The sequence below is a fragment of the Geospiza fortis genome, unplaced genomic scaffold, assembly GCF_000277835.1.
Source record: "Geospiza fortis unplaced genomic scaffold, GeoFor_1.0 scaffold115, whole genome shotgun sequence".
NCBI classification, from domain to species: Eukaryota; Metazoa; Chordata; class Aves; order Passeriformes; family Thraupidae; genus Geospiza; species Geospiza fortis.
The window spans coordinates 591400-615449 of NW_005054499.1; the positions used below are offsets into that span (position 1 = coordinate 591400).

The 24050-nt window shown below is 42.9% G+C and overlaps 1 protein-coding gene across 2 annotated transcripts in view; it reads left to right on the forward strand.

Annotated features, from left to right (window-relative positions):
• EYA3 (EYA transcriptional coactivator and phosphatase 3) overlaps positions 1–24050 on the forward strand; it is a 36130-nt gene continuing 12080 nt past the window's right edge. Inside the window, exons 1-7 of one of the 2 annotated variants that reach the window (XM_005428693.3) lie at positions 34–115; positions 8270–8367; positions 10249–10292; positions 12309–12376; positions 14900–14966; positions 15755–15897; positions 20036–20173. In XM_005428693.3, coding sequence (XP_005428750.1) covers positions 8335–8367; positions 10249–10292; positions 12309–12376; positions 14900–14966; positions 15755–15897; positions 20036–20173 — 493 coding nt within the window. In that variant the 5' untranslated portion in view covers positions 34–115; positions 8270–8334. Of the gene's footprint in view, positions 116–8269; positions 8368–10248; positions 10293–12308; positions 12377–14899; positions 14967–15754; positions 15898–20035; positions 20174–24050 lie in introns of both variants that reach the window. The other variant, XM_031063357.1, reaches the window with a different exon arrangement.

Below are 24050 nucleotides of genomic sequence, written 5' to 3' on the forward strand. Positions count from 1 at the left end.
CTGCCTCCAGAGCCTCAGTGAAGGTGATGTTGCAAGGGCTGGGATCTCCTCCTGATACCCAACATGATGTTTAGGAGAGTGCTGTGACACAGCAGGGCACAGCAGCCTCTTCAGGGTATGGTGTCACTGTGATTCACACCAGTCACTGCCCTGTCTGTTCCAGGTTGTTGTCACCCATCAGTCCTGTAACTGAACAGGCTAACTACAAAACAAGCCTTGTATTTAGAAAAATAATACAATCTTGTCATGAGGACTCTTTCCATCTCTTAAATGGACTTTTATTTGGGATTAAGGGTATTTCTAGCCTAATTTCAGAGGTGATGGAACAGTTCAGTTCTGCAGCAGATGAGTGTCTCCTGAGTTAAGACTTGACCAGAGCACTATTCTTGCATCCCAGGAGCTTTCTGCTGTGTCTTGAAATGTTTCTTGGTTGTGTTTGAATACTGACAGTGCTGTTTCCCTGAGAGTCACCAGCTGGAACTTCACATAAAGCATGTGGCAGCTTTAAACCTTGGGTGATGGTTCCTATTTCTCTACAGAATGCACTGTTATGTATAATTCCATTTCTGGCATTTTACAAGTCAGTCTCATACTAGTTTGCTCGACCTCCCAGATTCTTCCTTTTTGAGCCAAAGTTGTCTGTCCAGCCAAACTGTCTTCCCCCTGCATTTGCTCATTTTCTTGCCTCTTGGGCTGGACTGGGCTCTTGTGTTTGGGGAAGCTGTCTTTGATGATCAAACATTGCCTCTTCAGGCCCCCCACAGCACTGTGCAGATCAGATCAGCCTTCTGAACAAACTGTAAGCTGGCTGTATATTTTGTTACTTGTCATCTTCACTTCTTCTGGGACCTTGCAGTGAGTACAGTTGAGTACTGAAAGAGTTCCTCTAATAGCAGTATAGGTGCATTTCTGGTGCTAGCTATGTGACTTTTTGAGATGTATGAGTCAAATCTTTTCTTGAAAATGGAATTTAGAACTGCATAATGTCAGTAATTCTTTTTCTATGGTTAATGTGATGCAGATTTTCTGTCTGAGAGAAGTTTAAAAAGTTCAATCTTTTGTTCAGGAAGTGTCCTAATCTATTAGGATATGTCTGAAGTGGCTTTTAGGAATTAAGGGCGGTGTGTCCTGCTGCTGGGAAGTTTGTTTTTAAAACCATGAAAGTCAAACAGCATTTTTTTTTTGCTGTCTGGGGCTGCAGCTCTAGAAGTTTGTGACCTGTTTAATTATTTCCAGAAACACAAAAATGTATATGGGCTGTGAGATTTCAGGTACCACACTCTGGTCTTCAGGGGAAAATCTGTTTGGTCTCACTGCAGGTTGTATCCTGAGGAAGAGAGGAGGGAATCAATTGTTCTACTTGGCTGGTGTTTCTGTAAATCACTGTGCTTTGGTTCTGTCACTGAAAGGGAGCAGCAGTTCTGTGTTCTCCTGCCCTGTGAGTGATGTGTGTTGGCTCTGTCCAGCAGGAGTTGCCACATGATTTCTGGGCTCAGTGGGAGTTGTTTTTCTTGAGGATGAAGTTGTTCTTTCCAAATCTTCCTTTTGTGAAAACAGTTCTTTTCCCCATTAAAATTTTCCCTGCTGTGTTTCAAAATCGAATTGAAAAAGCATTGCATAAGAACTGGGAAAACAAGCATGTGTCATGGGTCAGGCCGAGTGAGCTGCAGACACTCAGAGCACTGATAGCCCTTCAAGGATCTGAAAATCATGGGGAACTTCCTGTCAGTGGAACAGGCATTGCTTAGGAGGAAACTAGATTTGTATTTCCATCTTTGATTTCAGTTATTTTCTCGCTGTGTTTATTTCTTATTTTATTTCTCACGGCACATTTTTTTTTTCCATTTTAAGGTTATGAAATTTTAATCAAATAATGATTTTTTTAGTCCTACATTATGACAGCATTTGGAGACTTGTCATGACCATCCATACTTTCAGAAACTGGGCATACAAAATGCCTTCCTTGTAACTTTTACAGTGTTTAATTCTGAAATTTCCTGGCTGATAAAGAAGGGAAGGAGCATGGGGAAAGAGAGCAGGGACTCATCCAGCAGCACTCATCACAAGGGCTTATTTGTCTGGTTGTCACAGTATTTTGCAGATACATGTCTGTGTTGTACCCAGGGGCATGTGGGTGTGTGTGTAGGATGAGAAAAGCCAATAGTGGAGCATCAGTGTTTGCTGTGAGCTCTGCTGCATTGTGCAGTGCATGGTAATGTCAATATGTGTCTATTCTTCTTTTGTTTTTATTTGAGTATTCTAATTAAACCTAAAAAAAGAAAGGGGGGTAGATCTGCCATGCTGCACTGTGCCAAGTTCTGCTCCTCTGTCAGAAGCTGTCATGTGGTGAGTGGCACAGAGTGAAAAAAAACATTGTGAGGAAAAACTCTGCTCCACTTGGGTGATGCCTTGGGTTGTTTTGGCTCATGCTCTGGTTCTGTGTGTGTGTAATGCAGCAGCATGGGGCACATTATCATGAGATACCCCACCAGAAAATATGGCAACACTACAACACTATTCTGCTGCCTAATTCATGTGTTTGTGTTGCTGTTCATTGTAAGGTGGTGGTCCTTGAACAGCTAAGGAGTGAAAATAGCTGCAAAGGTGACTTGTACCAAAAAAAAATGCACAAAACATTACAGCTATTGCTGTAAAAGACAATAAAAATGTTTCTATAAATACATACTACACCACTTAGACAAGTCTCTGGGGCACTCTAGGATCCAGTCAAGGGCACTGAAGGAGCTGGCAGCTCCTTCATCATTTCCCAGCCTCCCTGGCTAACCAGGAAGGTCCCACTTGACTGGATGCTTACAGGGGTAATGCCCATCTAGGAGGGTCAGAAAATGGATCTGAGGACTTGCAGCCTCAGTGGAGTGGAAGGCTGTAGAACAGACCATCTCCCATGGCATCATGTGGCACATACAGGACTGCAGCCTGCCCTCAGTGGAGTGGAAGGCTGTAGAACCTTGTAGACCATCTCCCCTGGCATCATGTGGCACTCCCAGAGGTCAGTCCCAGTGTTTAGGACAGGCAGATCCTGATCTCCTTCTACAAGGTGACTTGCATCATGGATAAGGGAAGGGCTGTGGATGTGTCTGCCTGGATTTTAGTAAACCTTTTGACTCCATTTCTGCTGGAGAAAGTGGCTGCTCAGGGCTTGGGCAGGTGTACTCTTTGCTGGGTTTAAAACTTCTATATGGCTGGGCCCAGAGGGTGAAGGGGAATGGAGCTGCATCCCTGTGGGGCTGGTCACTGGTGGAGTTCCCCAGGGTTCAGAATTGGGACCAATCCTGCTTAATATCTTTCTGAATGTTCTGGACAAGGGAATGGAGTGCATCCTAAGCACAAAAATCCTGTGGAACGCTCCAGGCTGGGAGGAGAGTGGTAGGAAGGGACCTGGGGGTGCTGCTTGACTGCTACTGAGCATGAACCAGCGTGTGGGTAGGTGGCCAAAACTGCCAAGAGCATCCTGGCCTGTATGAAAAATGGTGTGTCAAGGAATAGGAAAGTGATTTCCCCCTCTTTTGGGTTCAGTTTTGGGCCTTTCACTACAATACAGATATTGAAGGTCTGGAGCTTGTTCAGAGAAGGGAACAGAGCTGGGGAAGAGGCTGAAGCACAAGTGTGATGAGGAGAAGCTGGTGTGGCTCAGCCTGTAGAAAAGGAGGCTTGGGAGGATCTTCTTGCTCTCCACAACTCCCTGACAGGAGGATGGAGCCAGATGGGGTCAGGCTCTGCTCACAGGGGACAAGGTACAGGACAAGAGAAAATGGCCTCAAGCTGTGCCAGGGAAGGTTTAGATTGGATATTTGGGGAAATTTCTTTCCTGAAAGGGATATCCAACCCTGGCATGGGCTGCCCAGGGCAGAGGTGGAGTCACCATCCCTTGAGGGGTTTAAAAGACAAGGCACTTGGGGATGTGGGTTAGTGGTGGGCTTGGCAGTGCTGGGTATTGGTTTGACCTGATTTTCTTGGAGGCCTTTTCCAAAATAAATGATCCTATTATTTTATTCCAACACTGTTTAATAGATGTAATTTCATTACCCCAATCAAAACTTTGTTCCTAGGGAAATAGTGACTGTTTTAAAGTAATATAAAACCATAGTAAATTAGCTTTTCCCCCTAATCAGTATAATTACTGCATGTTGATTTTTATCCCAGTATCCTGACTTTAATTATTTGCAGCTTGGGAGAACTGTTTATTGCATGAAACTTTATATTCAAAACCAAGGCAGATGGTCTTGAAAAGCACAAGCTGAAAGTAAATAGCAATCCATCCAGGTGCTGCTCATAACAGCAGCTTTCAGAAATTCTATCCAGAGTATCTAGTTTGAGAAAGTCTGACCAAGCTGGGCTTTGTATTTTAGGATTTTTAAAACAGGATCTAGTGCAAGAAACTGGAGATCACTTGCCAGGGCTTTTAATGGTGAATTATTGGCATCAAGATGTGCAGAGGAGAAGGCAGCTGCTGAGAGGGATTCTGCAGCCCATACCTCTGCTCTGAGGCCTTTTCGTTTGATGTTTGGGTAATATGGCTCCTGAAATTGAGCAAACAAAATAAAATTACACACAAACCAAATTCTTATTATTTTGCATTGTTGGTGTTCCATACAAGTTGGAATTAAACAGGGTGGTTATTCAAAACAAGTCTAGATCAAATGAAACCTGGTGTTTAATTCACATAATACAGAATAGTTTTCATCAGGTAATTAACAAAAATCATCCCATAAAGCAAAAAAGTGTGGTACTTTGCTGGTTTCCAGAAGCAGAACAATGGACTTATTTTTCTGAATGTTTCTTTCATTGCAGCAGCTCATTTAATGGCTTCTTGCACACTTGCTTCCATTTTGTACTGTTTTTCTCTTTCACAAACCTAGTGGCCCACAGAAGCATTCTCACCTTCTGAATCTTTGGTACCTCTGCTGTTGTGTTCACTTAGGGTTTAAAAATGTTCTGTAGTTATGTGTAAAAAATAATAAAGCTTACCTGAAGTGCAGTTAACTTGAGTTTTATATGAGTTAAAATCTAATTTTGAGATTTGATGTGCAAAAGAAGCCAAAACAACCAAGAACATCCCCAAAAAACCCCCACAAAAATCAGTGTTGTGTATTTTCAGTTTTTAAAAATCATCTTTGTTGGTGGTGAGCTGTTGGCTCAGTGTGCTCCTCTGAGGCAGCTCAGGCTGAGCAAGTGCAAGATGCTGGGTTTGATTTTTGGGAAAGCCAAGCTCTGTGTGGTTCAGAGGTGTGGGTGAGGAGGTGTCCAAGAGCACCTGGAGGGGTTTGGGGCCCTGGGCCATGTACCCACCGAGAGCTGAGGCTGGCTGGGGGCAGCTGGGGATTAACTGTGGTGGAGAGGGCTCTTAGGGATATCAGTGGGGCAGGAGCAGCTGCTCCCTGGATCCTGCTGGTGGCTTCAGCCTTGGAGCTGCCAGCAGCTTCACTCAGCCTCTCAGTGCAAGAGGAGAGAGGCAGGGAGAGGTTCCTGCCATGCCATGCTCCAAGGACTTTCTGTGCCCAGCCACAAGAAGATGTGTGCCTGCTCTGTGTGAGACCCTGGTGACTGGGTGGGTGCTATAGGTGAAAAAGCTGTTGTGTATTTATCACTGACATGTCTCTGCTTCATCAAAGTGGAACATCAAGTAGATGATAAAATTTTGGTTCCATTTACTGTGGCTGTGGCTGAAAAGGGACATCCTGCTGCTCTGCTTGCATGTTTTTCCTGACCCTCATCCTGCTGGCTACCCTGGAACTGGGCTCTGCAGGGCCAGAGCTGATCTTTCTGTCATCAGCTCAGCAGAAAGACTCTGCTTGGGTCTCTCTGGTTTTTCTTTTCTTTCTCTTTCTTTTCCCTTGGCAGATCCTACATCCAGACTGCTGTTCAACCTCGCAAGCCTCTGGAGGCCAGGGAGGAGGGAGTGGCAGGCAGGCAAGAGCGGGGTGCAGGAGGTCAGGAGAGGCAGGAGCTCCCCCTTTCCCACACCACTGTTGGGGTGTGGAAAAGCTGCTGCTGCTGCTGGCCCTGCCTGGGGGAGGATGGCCTCACCCCCCTTGCTCTCAGATGTGGAGCTCAGTGCCTCCATTTCCCCCAGCTGCTTGGTGTGTGCAACCACAGCGCACCTGGAGTGTGAGGTGTCATCCTCTGCCCCTGCTGCTGTTTCTGCAGGTCCAGGGAAGGCACAAAGCCACTCTAGGCCAAGTTTCAATTGGAATTCTGACTTCTGTTCTCACTTCTCACTTCAAGTCCTGCCTTCTGAACACTTTCTGTTCAGTTGCTTTGGTTCAGTCATCTGCTTCCAGGTGCTACAAGATGCCCAGGTTATTTGGAAAGAGTGTTTTCCTCACACATGTGAGATATTCCAGTGGCACTCTGAGAATCTTTTTGTCTTTGTAGTTATTTAAATCCTTCTGAAAACCAAAATTAAAGAACTGCTCACAGCTTTTAAGCAAAGCATGGCATGGGAAGTTACTGCTGTATGGATTAGTGGAATGTAAAATATTTTTCCCTGCTGAAGAGTTTGGTTTGGGATTCTTCTATGTAATTACACAGCAAAACAGTGTTAAATAACAGAGGTGAAGGATGAGGGACAGGAATAAATTTCAAATCTTCTTGCTCTTGGCCATTGTATTTTGTACTCCTTTGTATAATCTCTCGCTGCCAGAGTTTCTCCTCAGTCCTGATTTTTCTGTTATTTCTACAAAAAATAAATAAGATTTATATTTAAAATAAAACAGATTGAAACTAGTGGAGGAAAAGCTACAAAGGTGACTGTAGTGCTTTGTATTGTAGACTTGTGTGTTGTGAATAGGGTCATTTCCAAAGAACCTGAATTATGGAAAAGACTAATTGTGAATTCGAGTTCAGGCAATAAGGGTAAGTAGCTCTGATTAGGGGTGGCAGCCTTGCAAAATCCTCAAACCCTCAATGAAACGTTATCCTGCCACATACAATGCACCCTCTCACGTAAGACCTGCCTTCAAATGAGGGAGAAACCTTTTGTGTTTTCTTGGTTAATTTGGAATTATTGCAGGCTGCGCAGCATCCCCGAGGCTGGCACGTGGAGCCGGGCTGCGGGCGGGCTGCACGTGCTGCCAGGGTAAGTAGGTCTGGCAGGAACCAGGGAGGGGACACAGCCGTGGTTTTCAGGACACCAGAAAGTTGTTTTTGTAAACCAGTTCAGTCACTTGGTGTGGGGATAATCCCGTGGTTTGGAGGTGCCTGAATACTCCGGGCAGGGTGGGTAAATAGAAGGTCCTAGAGGAAGGAGTGGTGTGTAAAAAAGCACTTTCACATTTCTGCAGATGCTTTGTGCCTGTGAAGGTAGGAATAGGTTGTACCTCAGCACAGAAAGTCTCTGGATTTAACTTCTCCAACCCATCAAGAGTTTTTCAGTCTTTCTTCTAATTTCTGCAATCCCCTGAAGTTGTGCTGTGTGGGTGTGTGGCAGAGGACGCAGCTCAGGAAAAGCTGCTCTGAAGAGGTTGGGGTTGGTTTTAATAAAGTGGCTCCAAAATGAGATGCAGAAAGAACAAAAACACAGATCATACTGCTTGTACACATCAGGTGGGCAGAGAGGGAAGCCAGGAGGACACAGGCCTTTCTCTTTTGCCCAGCAAATTGCAAAAGTTAATCAGGTTGTGAAAATATTATGCAAAATTTCTTTTTCATGATTTTAAGTCCCTGGAAAGCAGCAGCTTTTTGATGTAGTATATAGGATCTCTCCGCTAAGTGCTTCCAAAATAAAAATTCTTTTGTAAAATTTCATCACACTTCTCTTTTTGAAAGGTGCAGTTGAAATAATGAACTTGCTTTGTGAATTTGGTGGGGAATGGCACTGTGTGTAAATGCACTTAGGTGTACAGTCTTGTCCTGATTTTTTTTTTTTTTGATTGTTATATAAATGTTCTAAATTAAAATAGGTTAGATTGAATCATGCTGTTTACTGACCTAGTAGACCAGACTTGATCATTTGAACTGTCTTTAAAATCATGGTGCATGTGTCTGATTAGTGTGTTACCTTCTGCAGTCAGCGTGGTCCGAGCAAATGATGTAGAAATGTACCATGTGCATGAAAAAATCTGTATCTTCAAAGCTTAAAGCTAAATCCCTTGTTTATGAAATCTTTCCATATTTGAATTTTGCATTTTATTTGGGAGATGGCCACACGCGTTTTAGGGGAGGAGTATATAACAATTAATATTCTCTGATAGCCTACATGATAAGCCCCCTAAAAGTACATAAAGCCATGAACACCTTTTTTTAACAGGGCTTGAAGACTGCTGAGGAACACACAATTTGAATCATTTGAGCATTAAAATAATAGTAATACCCATGGAAGAGCCACAAGACTTACCCGAGCAACCAGTAAGTATGTTTAAAAAAGGCTGAAAATGAAAATCTAAAACAAATTAGTGATCTCACAATTTTGGTATACAGTTATTTTAACTAATATTGGAAAAGAAGGCTTATACTTAGTGTATTTATCCAGAGGACAAAAAGCATTTTGTTGTTCGTAAAATGTGCTGTGCATTAATTTACTATAATTGTACAGGCAGTAGTAAGAAAGGAGTAGTTACAAGTTCTTGAACTTTATGATGTTTCTATGCAAAATGATTACTCAGAAAACCAGACTCATCTCAAGCCTGTTGTAGAGAAAATAAAATTCACTGTTTTAGGGACAAATTCAGCATGCTGGGTATTACAGAGTGTATAGTCTTTAATTCTTCTTATGCTTGAGATCTTGGAAAGATCCTGTGATTCATTGTTTCCACAAGTGGAAGGCATTTTTAAATTACTGATGTTGCAGTAGGTTGGGGTAGGGAAGCATGTCTGAAGGTTAAAGTTGCTACATGTGTGTGAAATATTTGCAATAGTGTTTGTATTATCAATAACTGATATTAACACAGCATGGAAGTGTTGGGTAGAGAATTAATCAATACAGTATGAGATTAATTAAATTGTGTATCTAAAACACACTAGCATAGGAATTAAGCAGAAATGTTTGTATTTATGTTCTGTTCCCAAAATAAACCTGGCACAAACTCAACAAAAAATTGCCAAGTTACAATGGGAGTGATGCTTGTAATCTTGGAGACCTTGTCAAATGCACACAGAAACAGAATAATGTGCTTGAGGGCACTTTGGGTGTGTTGTAATTGAAAAGATTTTGATGCCTTTTTAATGTGAGAATTTAATATTCTTCAGTTAAACTAGTTAGAAAATACATTGTAATGTCATTTATGCAATGTTATGATTTAGGAACAAAATCAAATGAAATGGAAATGTAAAATTATTTAGAACCTGGCTTTCCACGAGCTGCAGATGATGGGCTTGAGTAATATCCACAAAATGTGAAACTAAGCAGCAAAACCATATAGTTTGTACTCCAGCTATTTGAAGAGTTTAAAAATGAATTGCCTGTACTAAAAAAGGAAATCTCTCTAAATACATCCTAATATAATGAAAACTGACTTTATTCTTTAGGGCATGAGATATAGGGTACAGCTAATTTTCAGTGGAGTGTCCTTTAAGCAGATTCTGCTGTAATATTCAGCTAAAGATTTTCTTGGTAATTTCTTTTAAGAATACCAGTGATACCAGTCTGTCATTCTGTGACAGATTATGAGACTAGATGGGTCATAATGAATGAGTGAGGCAGTAATGGCATGTTCTTGCAGGAGAAACTCACCCTGGCATCCTTCTGAGAGCTTCACAGTAATGTTTGTAGCCTGCAGAAACCAAATTTGTGTTCAAGCCAATGCTGTCAGTCGTGTAATATCCTGTACAGGAACAGGATCCAGCTGGCACCTACAAAATGAGAAAAAGTGCTGTATTTGTTTTAGTCAGGAGTCAAAACTCCTAATTTGTTACAGAAAAAGCATTAATGTTTGTATCTTTATAAAAAATAAAATACAGGAGGAAAAGAGCAAAGTTTGTGCTGAATCTGTGCAGAATAAGATTTTCTTAAAATTTATGACTTATTTTACTCAATTTTCACAAAGTTGTCCTTACCAGCCATTTTTGTGGCTTTATATCTCAGCACCTGTAACTTCCATGAGTAGTTATTCAGTAATTCTGCTATACAAGATCCAGTGTTAGCCATTGTTTTCTAATTAGGAAAAAGCTTGTTTTGGGATGAAGAGCCCATGGTTACACTGGTGAGTTCTGGAGTGCAGGACATTTAGCCACCACTCTGAACCCTCCAGCTTGTGTTAGTTGTAGCTCTGAACATTTTTGTCTTTGCAGGTGAAAAAAGCCAAGATGCAGGAATCCAGAGACCAGAGCCTGAGGTATGGGATTTTAAATTTGATTTTAGTGTGGAACAGTTCTTTATGGTCTTTTACAATTATAAAGCTTTCATTTTAGAAATTTGCCTCTTGATTTATTTTTTACAGAGCTGTGGAAAATATGGTTCTATTTGGATTTGGTATAATTTTGATTAAATTCTCAGTAAAAATTAATTAACTTGCCCTGTGGTATAAAGCTTTTATAAAAGTGCCACAAAGAGTTTTAATGGCATCAGCACACCTATCTTTCACAGAATGAGACTGAAATAACATGCATTTAACTTGGTGAGACTCGGGATATTTTAATAATATCTGTACTACTATTCTTACTGAAACTCTGTGGATAACTGCTTTTAGAGGTGAAACTCTTGAATTGTAACCTCTCCTTTTTAAAGCTGTTGTGTGATACTATTTTTATCCTCAGTAGATGCTTTTTGATGGGTATTTTATTTAGGAATTAACTATTATTATTACTACTTAGAATAGCTATATTAGGATTGATTCTGCTTCTCTGAGTAGCAGCAAATACAGTGAGGGAAGATTTCTTTTTGGAGTCTCTGCCATTCCAATAAGAGCAAGGAGGAAACACCATTTGTGCAGGAGTGGTCATGTTCTGTATTCTCAATATGAGAATTTTGATCTAATCACACTAGCTCCCTTTCTGGCCCATCTGAGGTCAGAGAAGTCAGATCCTAGGGGGGTTTTTTCCCCTCTCTCAGGTAGAGAGGGCAGCATGGGCAGGTCTGAGCATGTTGGGGGGCTCTGCCTTCTCCCTCTGTGGCACCCTGCTTCAGCACACCCATACCTTCCCTATGGGCACAGGGAGCTCAAGATTTGAGTGTAAACATCCTTGGGTTTTAAAATGGTGAACATCCAGTATTTAAAAACAGAAGAGAGAGGTGGGATAAAGTTGCATTTCTAACTTGATTAAATATTCCGTTTAAATATTCTGACTGTTTTGACAAAGCTATGCATGATTTTAAGTTTGATCAATGGATTAGTTTAAAAGAATTTATTGGACCTGTTTCTCCCTTTCCTCTGCACTGCAGGAGGGGAAGGAGGGAGAAAAATCAGTTTACTTGAGCCCAGAAAGCAGGGATGGGTGGGAAAGGTGTTACAAGATTTGGGTTTATTTCTCATACAGCTTCCTTCTCCCTGTGTAGTTCAGCTCAGACGCCTTTAGGCTCTTCCTGGGAATTTAATTTGCTCATCCAACACAAAATTGTGCAGTTGTTTTTTTGTTGGGATGCTGAATGGAGTCAGAGAGCACCAGCTCACCATGCTGAGCTACAAGGGGAGAGTCCTCCTTCAGCAGCAATAAACAGCTCCTTTGGTTCCTTCACCTTGAGAAACTGCAGTTTCAAAATATCAGAACAGCACACAGATGGCTCAAAACCTCATGAAAAGCTGTGTTGCAGAACTGGCAATAATAAAACTGAAGCCTGGAAGGCAATAATCAAGGAAAAAAACAGTTTCATTCAGAAATTATCTGTACTTCCTCCTCTGTACATCAGAACAAAGCAACATCAACATGGAACTGAAACAATGTGGGACAAATCCAAAATAATCCAGTAACCTGCAAATATTTAAGTAGAGAAGTGACCCCCAGTTCAAGGATGTTTCAGCACTGCTCCTAAGGGACAAATGCAGCAGTGAGGGAATGCCCATGGCAGGGAGCCTGTGACAGCAGGGTCACACAGCACTGCTGGCAGCACTTCCTTGGCTGCTGCAGCTTGGGGACATGGAATGGAGATGCCAAGAGGTGTTTCTCAGAGAAACCACCCCTGCAGCTCCCCCTCTACCAAACCCTGGCCGCTCAAACCCCATAGTTTGATGTCTAATTCCAGTTGCAGATCTCTCTCTCAGAATCTCTTCCTGAAACAGCAAAGAGCACAGGGCTAGGTTTTGTGAAGAGTTAGTTTGCTTTGGTCAGAAAGATTGAACCCAGAGGTTATGATGGCCAAGGATGTTAATTTAAGAGTTCATCATGCTAATACTGAACCTTTGTTGTCCTGGCAGTCATGTGAGCAGCACAGAAGTCAGTGATCAGAAAACTGAATCTTCAAACCTTCCCATGTCCAGTGAGAGTGAGTATCTGGAGTTCTCCCATTGTCTTTCCTCATGTCTTTCCCTGGTACCATGCTCCATCAACCACAAGCTTTGTCTCCTCCTTGTAATCCTTAGCCTGCTCTCACTATCAGTTGTAAAGTGAACATTTGCTGTAGTGTTTACAAAGTGTTAATGCCTGATGGTAAGGAAATATCTGTTTCTAACAAATATTTTTGTGTCACTGCCCCTCAGCTGGCTGTTGGGTGCTTTTGAGTACTGCTGTGTCTTACCTGCCTTAGACATGATTCTTCTTGAGGGTTGAGTCAATATCAGTTGTAATGCCTATTGTAAACATGTTTTATAAATCATTATCTCTCCACACCTGGTTGGGTCCTTTGTAGCAATATGCCATACACTTCATCTTAGACTCTGAATTGTATTGAATGTCTGCAGAAAGCTCTTAGGAAATAAACAGAGAGGAAACAGGCAGGGAATACAAAGATTGCACGCTAAGTGAAAAGTGGAGTGTGTCCTTTCTCTTGGAAAAAGAGGGCTGGAAGTTATGAGGAAAGTCAGATTCCTGTGTGGAATACCTTTGGCTGCCAATACATATTTTGAAGTGTAAGTCAGCTCACCTTAGCTGAAAAGTGTGTAAGGTGTAACTTCCCATTGTAATTGATTTAATCATTGCTATTTTAATCCATGTACTGTGGTGTTGCAGGAGTTATGAAAAATTTCATCCTGCAAAACCTGCTGCCTAACTGGATAGACTATTTACAAATCCTAGAAATTGCATGCAGTGTTATTGTGGGATATTTTGCTTTTTTACACCATTGCCTAATTCTTTGTATGCAGTTTAATAAACACAAATTCTAGAAATATTTCTAATTCTAGAAATTACTACATAACTATTCAGATGAATATTGGCATTGCCTACAAATCCTAAACATGTGGGAACTGACAAGTGTTAGAGGAAAGCCTTTAGGTCCAGAAGTTCCCAGTTTGTGTTTCCTGCTGTATCCTTGAGCTATGTGGGCTTCACACTGTGAGTAAAGGCAAACACTGAGGAGCAGAGGAAGGTGATTCATGGATCATTTGGGAGGTTCAGCACATGTGCTTGATGGTTTGTACTTCTCAGCTGCTTGTGTTCAGATCACACAAAGAGAAGGTTATTGAGGTGGCAGAGTGCACATTGGGGTTAGAGCTGCCTGTGGCACTGCCTTGCTTTCCTCAGTGTAACTCAGGAGAGTTTACTACATGGTCATACAAGAGCAATAATGCAGGTCCAGTATGGAAATCCCAACTTTTTGGAGCACATTATTGGGGCAGAATATGCTGTTATCCATGACCCTGTTTTGGAGGCTGTTAATTTAGTCACTCCAGAGGGAAAATGTGGTCTCTTGTAATGGTAGGTGTGGGGGAGCAGAGCCCCTGGGGATACACAGTTAGCCTGAATTACCTCCTGGACAAGCCTGGGTGCTTTGCTTTCAGAGGGGAATCAGCTGGATCCAGAGCAGTGCAGCTGTGTTTGCTGAGGGTTTGGGTATGGTGCTTGTAGATCTGAGCTGATAAACCCATGTGCTTGCAGATACAGTCACAGCAGTTGCTGCACTGTGCTGGTGCCATGTGCCAGAGAGGCTACAGGGCCAAATTCTGTGCTGGGCTCCTGCCAGAGAGGCTACAGGGCCAAATTCTGTGCTGGGCTCCTGCCCATTGTTGCTTTCTGATGGACAGCTGAGTATTTAATCAGGATGTGATCCAAGGGGTATTTAATGGCTCTTGGATGAAGCCACAGGAGCCCAAGCCCCCATCTCCAGCCCAACCTGGAGTGCTGTAACAGAGCTGTCTCACACAAGGTGTACCAGAGCCATAGGCTGTGCTGACAGAACATTTGAAACATTTCCTCCCTGGGTTGCCAGCTGAGCCCCTCTGTCTTACCAGCTTCAAAGTGCAATTGCTGTGGATTTATTGAAGCAGAAAAATCTGGTTAAATGTAACTCCCAGGTTACTTTAGAGGCATCTCTGAGCCTTGTGCACTGCAGCTGTGCTTCACTGGATGTGTGTGATTAAGTTCATTGAGCTGGAGCTGTTCCATTTTGCAGGAAAACTCTTTGCTGGAGCCATGCATGGACAGAGTACCTAGGGGAAGAGGAAAGCTTGGCAAAACAGATGTTTGGTCTCTGCTCCAGGGCACAGAAATGTTACACTTGGTGCAGATGCAGCCTCTTTGGCAAATACGCAGGGGTTTGGGGAGGACTGAAATAAAAGTTTTTTATGACAGTTGCAAAAAATTATGGTACCAGCTGATAAAGAGAAAGAGCTCTGTTTCACAGGGAGGAATAGTGTGACTGACTGATCTGCCTGCTGTGAGCTGGCAAAACATTTTTGTTTCAGTTTAAACATGTGTTTTTGAGAATTTGCTTTGAAACAGATATTCAGGGCACTAAAACTCTTTGTAAATACTGTGTGTTGACTAAAATATACCATGAGTATTGATATTTGTCTTTATTTGTTGGGTTTTGAAAGCACTTCTGTAATTACACAAACTATTTTTTTTTCAGTTATGACATGCACTGATTATATCCCAAGGTCATCAAATGATTATACCTCACAAATGTATTCTGCAAAGTAAGTCAAGAAATTGTTACTGAGTTCTGTAACTCTTCTCTCTGAAGTAATTTTTTGTATCTTTATGCATTTCTCTAGTGCAGTAAATCCCACTACTGGCAGCAGATACTCGTTGCTGAGGACACTGAACTTACAGAATTCACCCTTTAGCTTAGTGACTATTGTTTTATAGATGATAAATGAAAGCCTCACAAAGATAAATGAAGCCCTTCAAGTAATTAACATGATAGTCTTGGTGAATAATGCACATGATGTTTGTCGAATAAACAAATTGAACATAAATAAATACAAGGGGAATATAAGATTTTCTCACCATTCATTGTGTTAAGGGATCTTTGTAGTTCTTCCTGTTGGAGCAGGATAGGCTTTAACCCCTGAACCCCTGCTGCTTGTTTTTGTGTAGTTTCTGTGTGTGTGTCCCTGGTTCTTACAGGTACTGCTAGATTACAGTAACTTCAGGGGCTGGTGTGGTAAGGCATCTTTAGTGGGACTGACCACTCATGCCTGTTGGGATGGGGAGTGGGTCCCTCCCAACCCACCCTGCCCTCCCAGTCCTGGATCTCTGGCACTGTGGAGGAGGGATTTTCCCTGCTGTCACTGCAGGCAGCATCTATAAACTCAAGAGCCTGCCTTGGGAAGCACAAGGAGCTTATTGCACTAAGAGGAATTGTCAGTCTGAGTAGTTTCTCCTTTCTGGAGCAATTATTGAATGTGTCTTCTGGTTTGAAGGCTGTAAGCTGCATAATGCAAACAGTTCTCTCTGACTTTTGTTTTTTCTTTTCCCCAAGGCCATATGCACATATCCTCTCTGTGCCAGTATCAGAAACAATGAGCCCTTACCCTGCTCAGCCTCAGTACCAAGCACTACAGCAGTCCCAGCCCTACACCATCTACCCCCAGACCACCCAGACCTATGGACTACCTCCTTTCGGTAAAAAGTGACTTTTCAAAGATTTCTCTGTGCCTGCAATTACTGTTTTATGTCTCATTAAAAAGCCAATGTTAAGCTTAACCAGGTGTGTTGGAGAGAAGAGTTTGTAGGAGAGCACGTGCATGGCTTAAATTGTAGATGGGCACTCTTGATGGGGCTTCAACTTAAAAAATAAAATTTTTCACAAAGCTATTGCTTTGGATGTCCCCGTGAAGTTTGCCATATAGTTCTTGGTTTGGGATCATCGTTGTCTCTAGTTGTGGTATAGCTGTGTTTGTGCAGTTTCCTTCTTAGTGAAAAGACACAACATAACACAGTGACCCTATAGTAGAACTCCTTCCTCCTTCCTCCTTTCCTTGTTGTTATCCACGATTAAGACATTTTTATTTCATCTTTCACCAAATGAGAGCTCATGCTAAAATGTCTCCAAGTTTACTTAGGCAAATAATTTCCTTAATTTGCTCTAATAACTGAGCCCTTTTAATAGCTATTCCAGTCTCTGCAAATGCAGCTCCCAAAAAATGGAAGGGAGCAGAGGCTGTTTTGTCCCTTAGCAGGGAACGCTGATGAGAGGGGGGAGCGTCACAGCACCATGCAGGGAACCTGGGGGAGCCCCCTGGCTGCCTGTGGCAGTGCTGGAGTCACCACCCCTTGCAGAGGACATGGTGCTGCTGGATTTATGGTTGGACTTGATGATCCTAAAGGTCTTTCCCAACTTTTACCATTCTGTGATTCTAAATATATGTCTCAGGGGCTTATGGTTGTACTGCACAACCATATACACTGAGCCTCTTGCAGATTTATCTGTAGTGCTAAAGTCTTGGTGCCTTGATGTGTGTAAACATGATTTTTTCTTTAGTTAAAGAATTAGATATCTTTGAATAAAAACAGCTGCATTTCTGGCTTTTGCTAGCTGCTGACAGAACATGGACTTTTGTAAAGGTTACAAAACAATTGATTTGTCATTATGTATTTGAAAGATGGTGTAGGAAAGATAATAAATCCAGACTTGGTTTTGTTAAACACAAGTTAAATTACTAATACTGTAATTACTGATGGTTGCTGGAACATACTCCTCCTCACTGGGTGCCTGCACTTTGGTTTCAGTGCCTTGTTGCACTGGTTTTTGCTGCATCTGAACAGTGCCTGATGGTTTCCTTGGCTTCATTTATTTGGTGGTTTTTGATACTGTGTTGTGCATGGTGCACTGAGGCTGCTTTGTGTGCTGTTGTGTGTTTTAATGTGTCACATATTGGTGTTTTTAAAGGCAAATATTTGTAAATATGTGGAGTGCTCCAGTGAACTTGTTTAAAACAGTGGTTTAGATTTCTACAGTTCTGAAAGGAGGGAGGGAATGTTTAGGGGTTTTGTTAGAGTATTGTGGGTGTGATGTTTTGTTGGTTGCAGTAGTGGTGACTATATTTGGGGGGAGTGTTCATTTTTTTAAAGCCAAAGGTTCTGGAGTGCAGGGGTGCTCAGCTGCTTCAATATCATAGTCTAAATGTAACACTGGAAATTCTTCTGAAGACCTGGAAGGAGATCTGCATTTTCTATTGATTTCAAAGGAGCTTTCATCTGTAAAATATCCAAAATGTCATCAGTTACGGAAGTGTCTGGTGTTGATTTTGAGGTCTGTTGTTAAACAGCTGAATTTTTAGTGTGAAATCAAGTGTTAGGAAGATGTTAAAAGTAATTTTCAGTAATGGAAATCATAGTGGAGTGGCACCTGCTGAGTCATGCTGAGAAGATGGACCTTGCATGGTTTGATGGAGAGGTAGAAGGTAGAGGATTGAACATGCACACTGCAGAGGGAATTCTGGAAATTGTTTCTGCTCACAAAATCTCCAGTGAGCAGGTGAGGGCCAACAGCTTGGTTTTACTAGCACCAGAGGGCTTTTACAGAGGTTGGTGTATCTTTCTACCTTGTATTTGTTTCTATGCCAGAAAGAAGGCACCATGGCTTCTCTAACTGGAACAAACCAGCGTGAAATTCGGGCAAGCTGACAAACACCAGCATAGTCTGGAGGTGGCTGAAGTCAGGATGCTCCTTTTAGAGAAGGGATGACCTGTGCTCTTGGTGATTTCTCACCTCTCTTGGTGTTCAGTGCATTGTTCTGCATGGGATGCCCTTGTGGTCTGGAGAGATTTTATTAAAGAAGCATTAAAATAAGAGTGGTGACATCCAGGCTGCATAGCTGTAAGCTGATATTAGAAGGACCATGGATGTGATGGTTTACATTAACTCAAGAAAAACCTAAAAGTGCTGGGATGTCCTGTGTGGGGCCTTTCCATGTCTGTAGATGTGTGCTGGGACATTCTGTGACATACAGTGCTGCCATTGGACATGGAAGAGTCTCATTCCTCCTGTCACAGCTTCTCCTCCATCATCCTTGAGGCTGTGCCAGCATCATGCTGTCCTGCAGGACATTTGCCACCAGTTCAGGAGCGTGCCTGGGTATAGAAAATATAAAGGACATGTCTGTAACAGCAAGACATTCAGGAAAGGCAGGGGCTGAAAGATGCCTTAGCACATTTCCTGAATCACCCAGCCAGCACTGCCAGCAGCTCTGTGTGTGTCTGCCCTGCTGTCACACTCCCTGGATGGGTTTGTGTTTCACTCTCAGGTTCTTTGGCACTTCTGCATGTCGTGTGACCATCACATTGTGCTGCTGACTGCTCCTTGTCCCTCTGTCTTGTGCCCTAAGGAGCTTCTGGTTCCTGTCCCCTGTGAAAACTGCTCACCCATTTGGAGATGGTGGCACTGCCTTTTCAGGCTAAGCAATCACAGCTACTCCCACTCTCCTTGGAGGATCTTTTCACATATATTTTGTTCTGGAGTTTCTGCAGTGTATCCACAGTCTTTCTTAAACCAGCCTTTTCCTTTTTGTTTGCTAATTATTGAGGTTCTGGAGGCTTGAAACCTTAACAAAGACACAACTTGAGAGTCTAAGAGTCATACCCTGGGGTGACTGTGCAGAGGGGAGTGATTTGACTCATAGGTGTCAGTTTGAGATCAGATCTGTAAATAAATCAAAGGGCCATTGCAGAATTTAATTCTGACAGCTGCAGCATGGAGTGACCTCCTGGAGCTGCTGCTCATGTCCAGCTTGATGGAGTCTCCCATGTCATTTAGGTAAGAAACCTGGAGCTCACAGCCCATGGCTCAGTCCTGCTGGAATGGGTGCAGGGCTGCAGGTGGCTTCTGCAGCCTTGGTGCTGTTTTCAGGCTGTTTAAAGAGGAGGGTGCTCTTTCTGATGGCCCTGAGCTCTGTCTAGCTCCAAACCTCCTTTATCCCTCTGCTTTGCACACTCCTGCTTGTTTGTAAGTAGATCCTCTCAAAATATTTCTGCTTCCTAACCAGGGCCAGGGAGATCTGTCTTTGGCTGTAGATTTGGAGACACTCAAATGCAACCCTGAAGAGCGCTGAAGAGTGAGGCCTGAGCTGAGCTGCCTCATTTGGACACTGTTGGCACCCATAGGTGCAGAGACCTCACCTTACACAGCACCCAAGCTGAGCCACATGCTTGGTGTGCCCTGTACACATAATTACAGTCACTCTGCTCTCTGTGCTGTGCCCAGGGTTCTTACAAAAGCATTCCAAAACAACAGGAAGTCTGGAAGAAACATTCAGATTATTAATTATTTTTTTTAGCTCTATATTTGTTGTTGTCAGTCTAGGGAAATTACTGACTTGTGGCTTGGTTTAAAATACTCATCCCAAAGCCCTGTGAAGTAGTGGAAGTGTTGAGCTTGGCCTTCACAGATCCCAGCCTTGGCCTCACTGTGTAGCAGCTGATGTCACTTGCAGTGCTGTGCAGCTCAGCCCAAAGTCACAGCCAGTGGCAGGTCCTTTATCTGCATAGGCACTGAATCTCAGTGACACAAACAGATTTTAGTTAAAAGCTTTGCAAATTAGTCTTCTTGGTGCTTTTAATTTTCTCTTTTTCAGCCATTTTGTCACCAGCTCTAATCCCTGCACAGCCTGACAGTCAGTGTTTACTATTGCCAAAATTAAACATTTTCCATGTGTCATTTGTTACTTGCTTTTGTGATGAGCAAAAATCTTAATCTGAGGTAGGAGCATGCTGTTTGGTCCCAGCATATTTGTTTGTAACTGGTCCAATTTATCTGATTCAGGTGCACTGTGGCCAGGTATGAAACCTGAAAGTGGTTTAATTCAGACTCCATCTACAAGTCAGCACAGTGTTCTTACCTGCACTACAGGGTTAACCACAAGCCAGCCCAGCCCAGCACATTATTCTTATTCCATTGAAGGTAACTTGGCATGGTTTTTATCTGCATCTCTCTCCACCTAACTGAGTCCAGATACCAAACTAGAGAGGCTTGCACGCTTGTCCTTGGTTTGTGCATGCTTCTTCATGCTTTGCCTCTTTTCTCTTTGTGCCTGTGTGTTTGTGGGGTTGTGTTTGCCTCCCACCTGTGTGTGCACCAGGCTGGCTCGTTGGTGCCATGCTGCTGGGCTGAACAGGGTGAAGAGCAAAGGGGAAGGGGAAAGAGACTCCATGTTGTGTTCCTGCATGCTTTATTGGGAGTGCTCTTGCTTTTCTCTTTATTTGTGGTCTTCAGCTTGATGTCAGGAAATATGCTGACTGCAGTGAGATTTTTAAACATTTGTTTTTAATTCCTTCTGGAGGTAGATGGCTCTTGAATATCACAGACACAGGTTGGTAGATCTGCTAGGAAGTGAATTTCTCAGTATAGAACTACCATTAATTATAATTGCTGGAAGTGCCACATTTTTGCTAAGAAGGCAGGTGCTGAATTTCACCAGCTTCCACAGCAGTGAATGTGCCAGGTAACTGAATAATGGAATATTGTTGCTTATGGCACTTATGTGCAAATTGATTCCTCTTCTTTAGGCTGGAATCTGCCATTTATGTTTTGGTGACAAATGGTGAAAATTTGTCTCTTTCTCTGGAAATTTTATAAAGCATTTCAGGAATTTGTAATCTATGCCTTGTGGAATATTTTCACAAAAATAAGTCACGGACTTGAGGAAATTTTTAGTTCAGCTTCCTGCTCAAAGAGTAGTTGATACAGAATTCAGAGCCAGATTGCTCAGGGCTTTATCTAGGTACATCTCCAAAACCTCCAAGGCTGGAAATTTTGCCAGTCCCAGAACCTGACTGTCATTATGATGAAATGTTTTTTCTTTTGTTGACTCAGAGCTTTCTCTCTTCCATGTTCTGACCAATTTCTCTCCTCCTGCTGCTGCACACCTGCAAAAAGAGCTTGTGGCTGTCCTCTCACTAATGTCCATGCAGGTACCAGCAGGCTGCATCAAGTCCCCAAAGCCACCTCCTCTCCTGGCTGGACAGTCCCTCTCCCCTGAAATGCCCCTTGCAGGGCACATTCTCCAGATCCCGGACTGGTTTGGTGTCTCTTTAGCAGACCCACTGAATTTTACCAAAATATTTCTTGTGCTTGAGGGGCCAAACTGAATGCCACAGCCAGATGTGGACTCATGAGAGTCAAGAAAAGGAGGATAATTCTTAAAATTAGCAGTGAGTGGGTTTTAGCATGTCTGTCACAGAGGAAAGTCGTGAGTATGTCATGGTACTTGCTCAGCTTGCATTATTGAGACAGTCAATGGCCCAGTGTAGTATTTATCCTTAATTTACTTTTCACATTCATAACTGCATTCATAAATTGTTGACTGCAATGAACTGATAATTTTTTGTGAGTGCACACGGGCTCCAGAAGCAGCAGGATCAGAGTTTTATTGCTTGATTGAGGGAAAACATTTTTGTGCATCTTGACACTGAGCAAACCACTCATGGAATTCAATTAGTTTTAAATAAAAAGAAAGCAATACTGGAAATACTCCCTTCTTCCAGCTTAACCCTCCTTCCCACAGCAAAATGACTCCCTGTGTGTCACAGACCAGCTTGAGTTGCCAGGGGTCAGGGATGGTGCTGCACAAGATTTCCCAGTGATGCCCCATGGGGAGCAGGTGGATCCCTGAGGGTGCTGAGGTGGCAGACCCATGCCAGGCCTTGCTCTGTAAAATTATAAAATAACTGACTTGTTTGGGCTGGAAGGGACCTTAAAGATTATCCCCTTCCAACCCCTCTGCCATGGCAGGGACACCTTCCACTGTCCCAGGCTGCTCCAAGCCCTGTCCAGCCTGGCCTTGGGCACTGCCAGGGATCCAGGGGTGGCCACAGCTGCTCTGGGCATCCTCACAGCCAAGAATTCCTTCTCAATGTCCCATCTAACCCTGTTCTCTGGCAGTGGGAAGCCATTCCCCCTTATCCTGTCACTCCATCCCTTGTCCAAAGTCCTTCTCCAGCTCTCTCTGAGCTCCTCTGGATGCTGGAAGGGGCTCTGAGGTCTCCATGGAGTCTTCTTTTCTGCAAACTGCTCAACCCCAGCTTTGTCAGGCTTTCACACAGGAGAAGGATTTTAATCTGTGCTGCTGGGAAAATGTGTGATGTGAGAAATTTCCCTGCAGGCTGCTCTCTGAAAGTGTGCATAAGTCACCCCAAAGTGTGCAAAAGTCACTCCAATGATGCAAATGCTGTTGCTTTTTGGAAAAACGTTTTGCAGACTCGCAGGAAACTTTTCCTTTTTCAGATTTGCTATATTTCCTTCTCAAGCAGCCCACCAAGGGTTCAGGGCAGTACAGGGGCTGGTGCCAAGGAGGTGTTGAAAGGATGGACAGAGTTGTTTCAATAGTAATGCCTGGGATATCTGTCTTTTCTCTCCACTCAAATCAGGGTGAGACACAGCTGTACAACGGTGCTGACCCACTGCAGGGGAATTTCAGTGCATGGTTCTGGCTTTGGCTCTTTGAAAATGATTGAAGCAAAGCAGATTGGGATTTATAAAATAGAGGAGGCAGGGATGTAATGTCTGAGGATGAGGTCTGAAGTGAGGGATAAAGAAAGGAAAAGAGTCATGGCATCTTTAATGCAGTACTTGTGTTTGCTGGTCTTTAAACCTCAGCCCTTCAAGTCATGTTTAGCAAATCTTTGCCAAATATTTTTGCATGGTTCTGACCCATTCACAGGTAAAAGGAAGTGGCCCACAGTGCAGAAAGAATTGGTTCATCCGTGTGGTGGGAACTGTTTGAAAAAAATCTGGTATGAAGCAATGTTTAGATACTGGATTATTAAAAGACCTGTTGGAGGGAGACCAGAGTTAAAATAAACAATGAAGTTCATGTGAGGGAATGCCAAACCTTTTTTCTCATGTCTTAACTTCTGTAATCAATCTCAGTGGAGAAGCAGCCTGTGCAGAGCATTACAGATAAGAATCACTTTCTGTTTCCTATCCATAACAGTCTAGAGAGCAGTGGTGTAACAATCTCTCCTCCAGAGAGTTGCTCTGCTCTGGCTGCAGGTTTGTTCACTCAGCAAGGGTCTTTTCTGGAGAGCTGGGCTTCACAGGGGCCTAGGAAGGGACCTTCTTTTAAGGTGATACAGCCTTGATAGTTTCCATAATGTGCAATTAATTGGAAGGAGCTTAATTTGGAAACTGCCCCTGGTTTTGAGCAGTTGTTTATGAGGAGTGTTTGTGGCAGGTTCCTGGGCTCACACAGCTGGGCTTCAATACCTGTGGAGCTGCTGTAGGTCCTTGAGTGTCTTCACTGCCATTATTGCTGTTCAGTGCAGCCCTTTTGCCTTTTTCTAAATGTTTCTGGGGCTAATTACCTGCCTTTGTTTCCACTTCCACAGAGATGTCACCCTTCACATTTCTCATCTCCTGTAAATCCCCTGTATTTCTACACATCTTTTAAGATCTGTTTTTTTTTTTGTTTTCTTAACTTTTTTGAGGTGTATTTTGGATCCATTCCTCTTTCCAGGAGGTGCCAGGTAGTATTGGTGCTTGCCATAGCACAACATACACTTGTTAAGAGTTCGTGGTGGGTCTGTTTTCCTGGGGGAGCAGGACTGAAGCCTTCAGAAGTTTGAGTTCTTGGGGTGAATTTTGTGTGGTGGTATTTGCAGAAAATAAGGATTTTTCCCAGAGTGATGGTAAGGTAGGGATACTGTGAATTTCTGCAAGTCTATATAATCATCTAAAAGTGATTTTTTGGTTTTATTATTTGTGCAGAGGAAGGTGGTTTAGAAAAGAAAGTAGTTCTTGGTGGCATCTGGTTTTGTACATTCTGGTTTTTTTCCTGCTG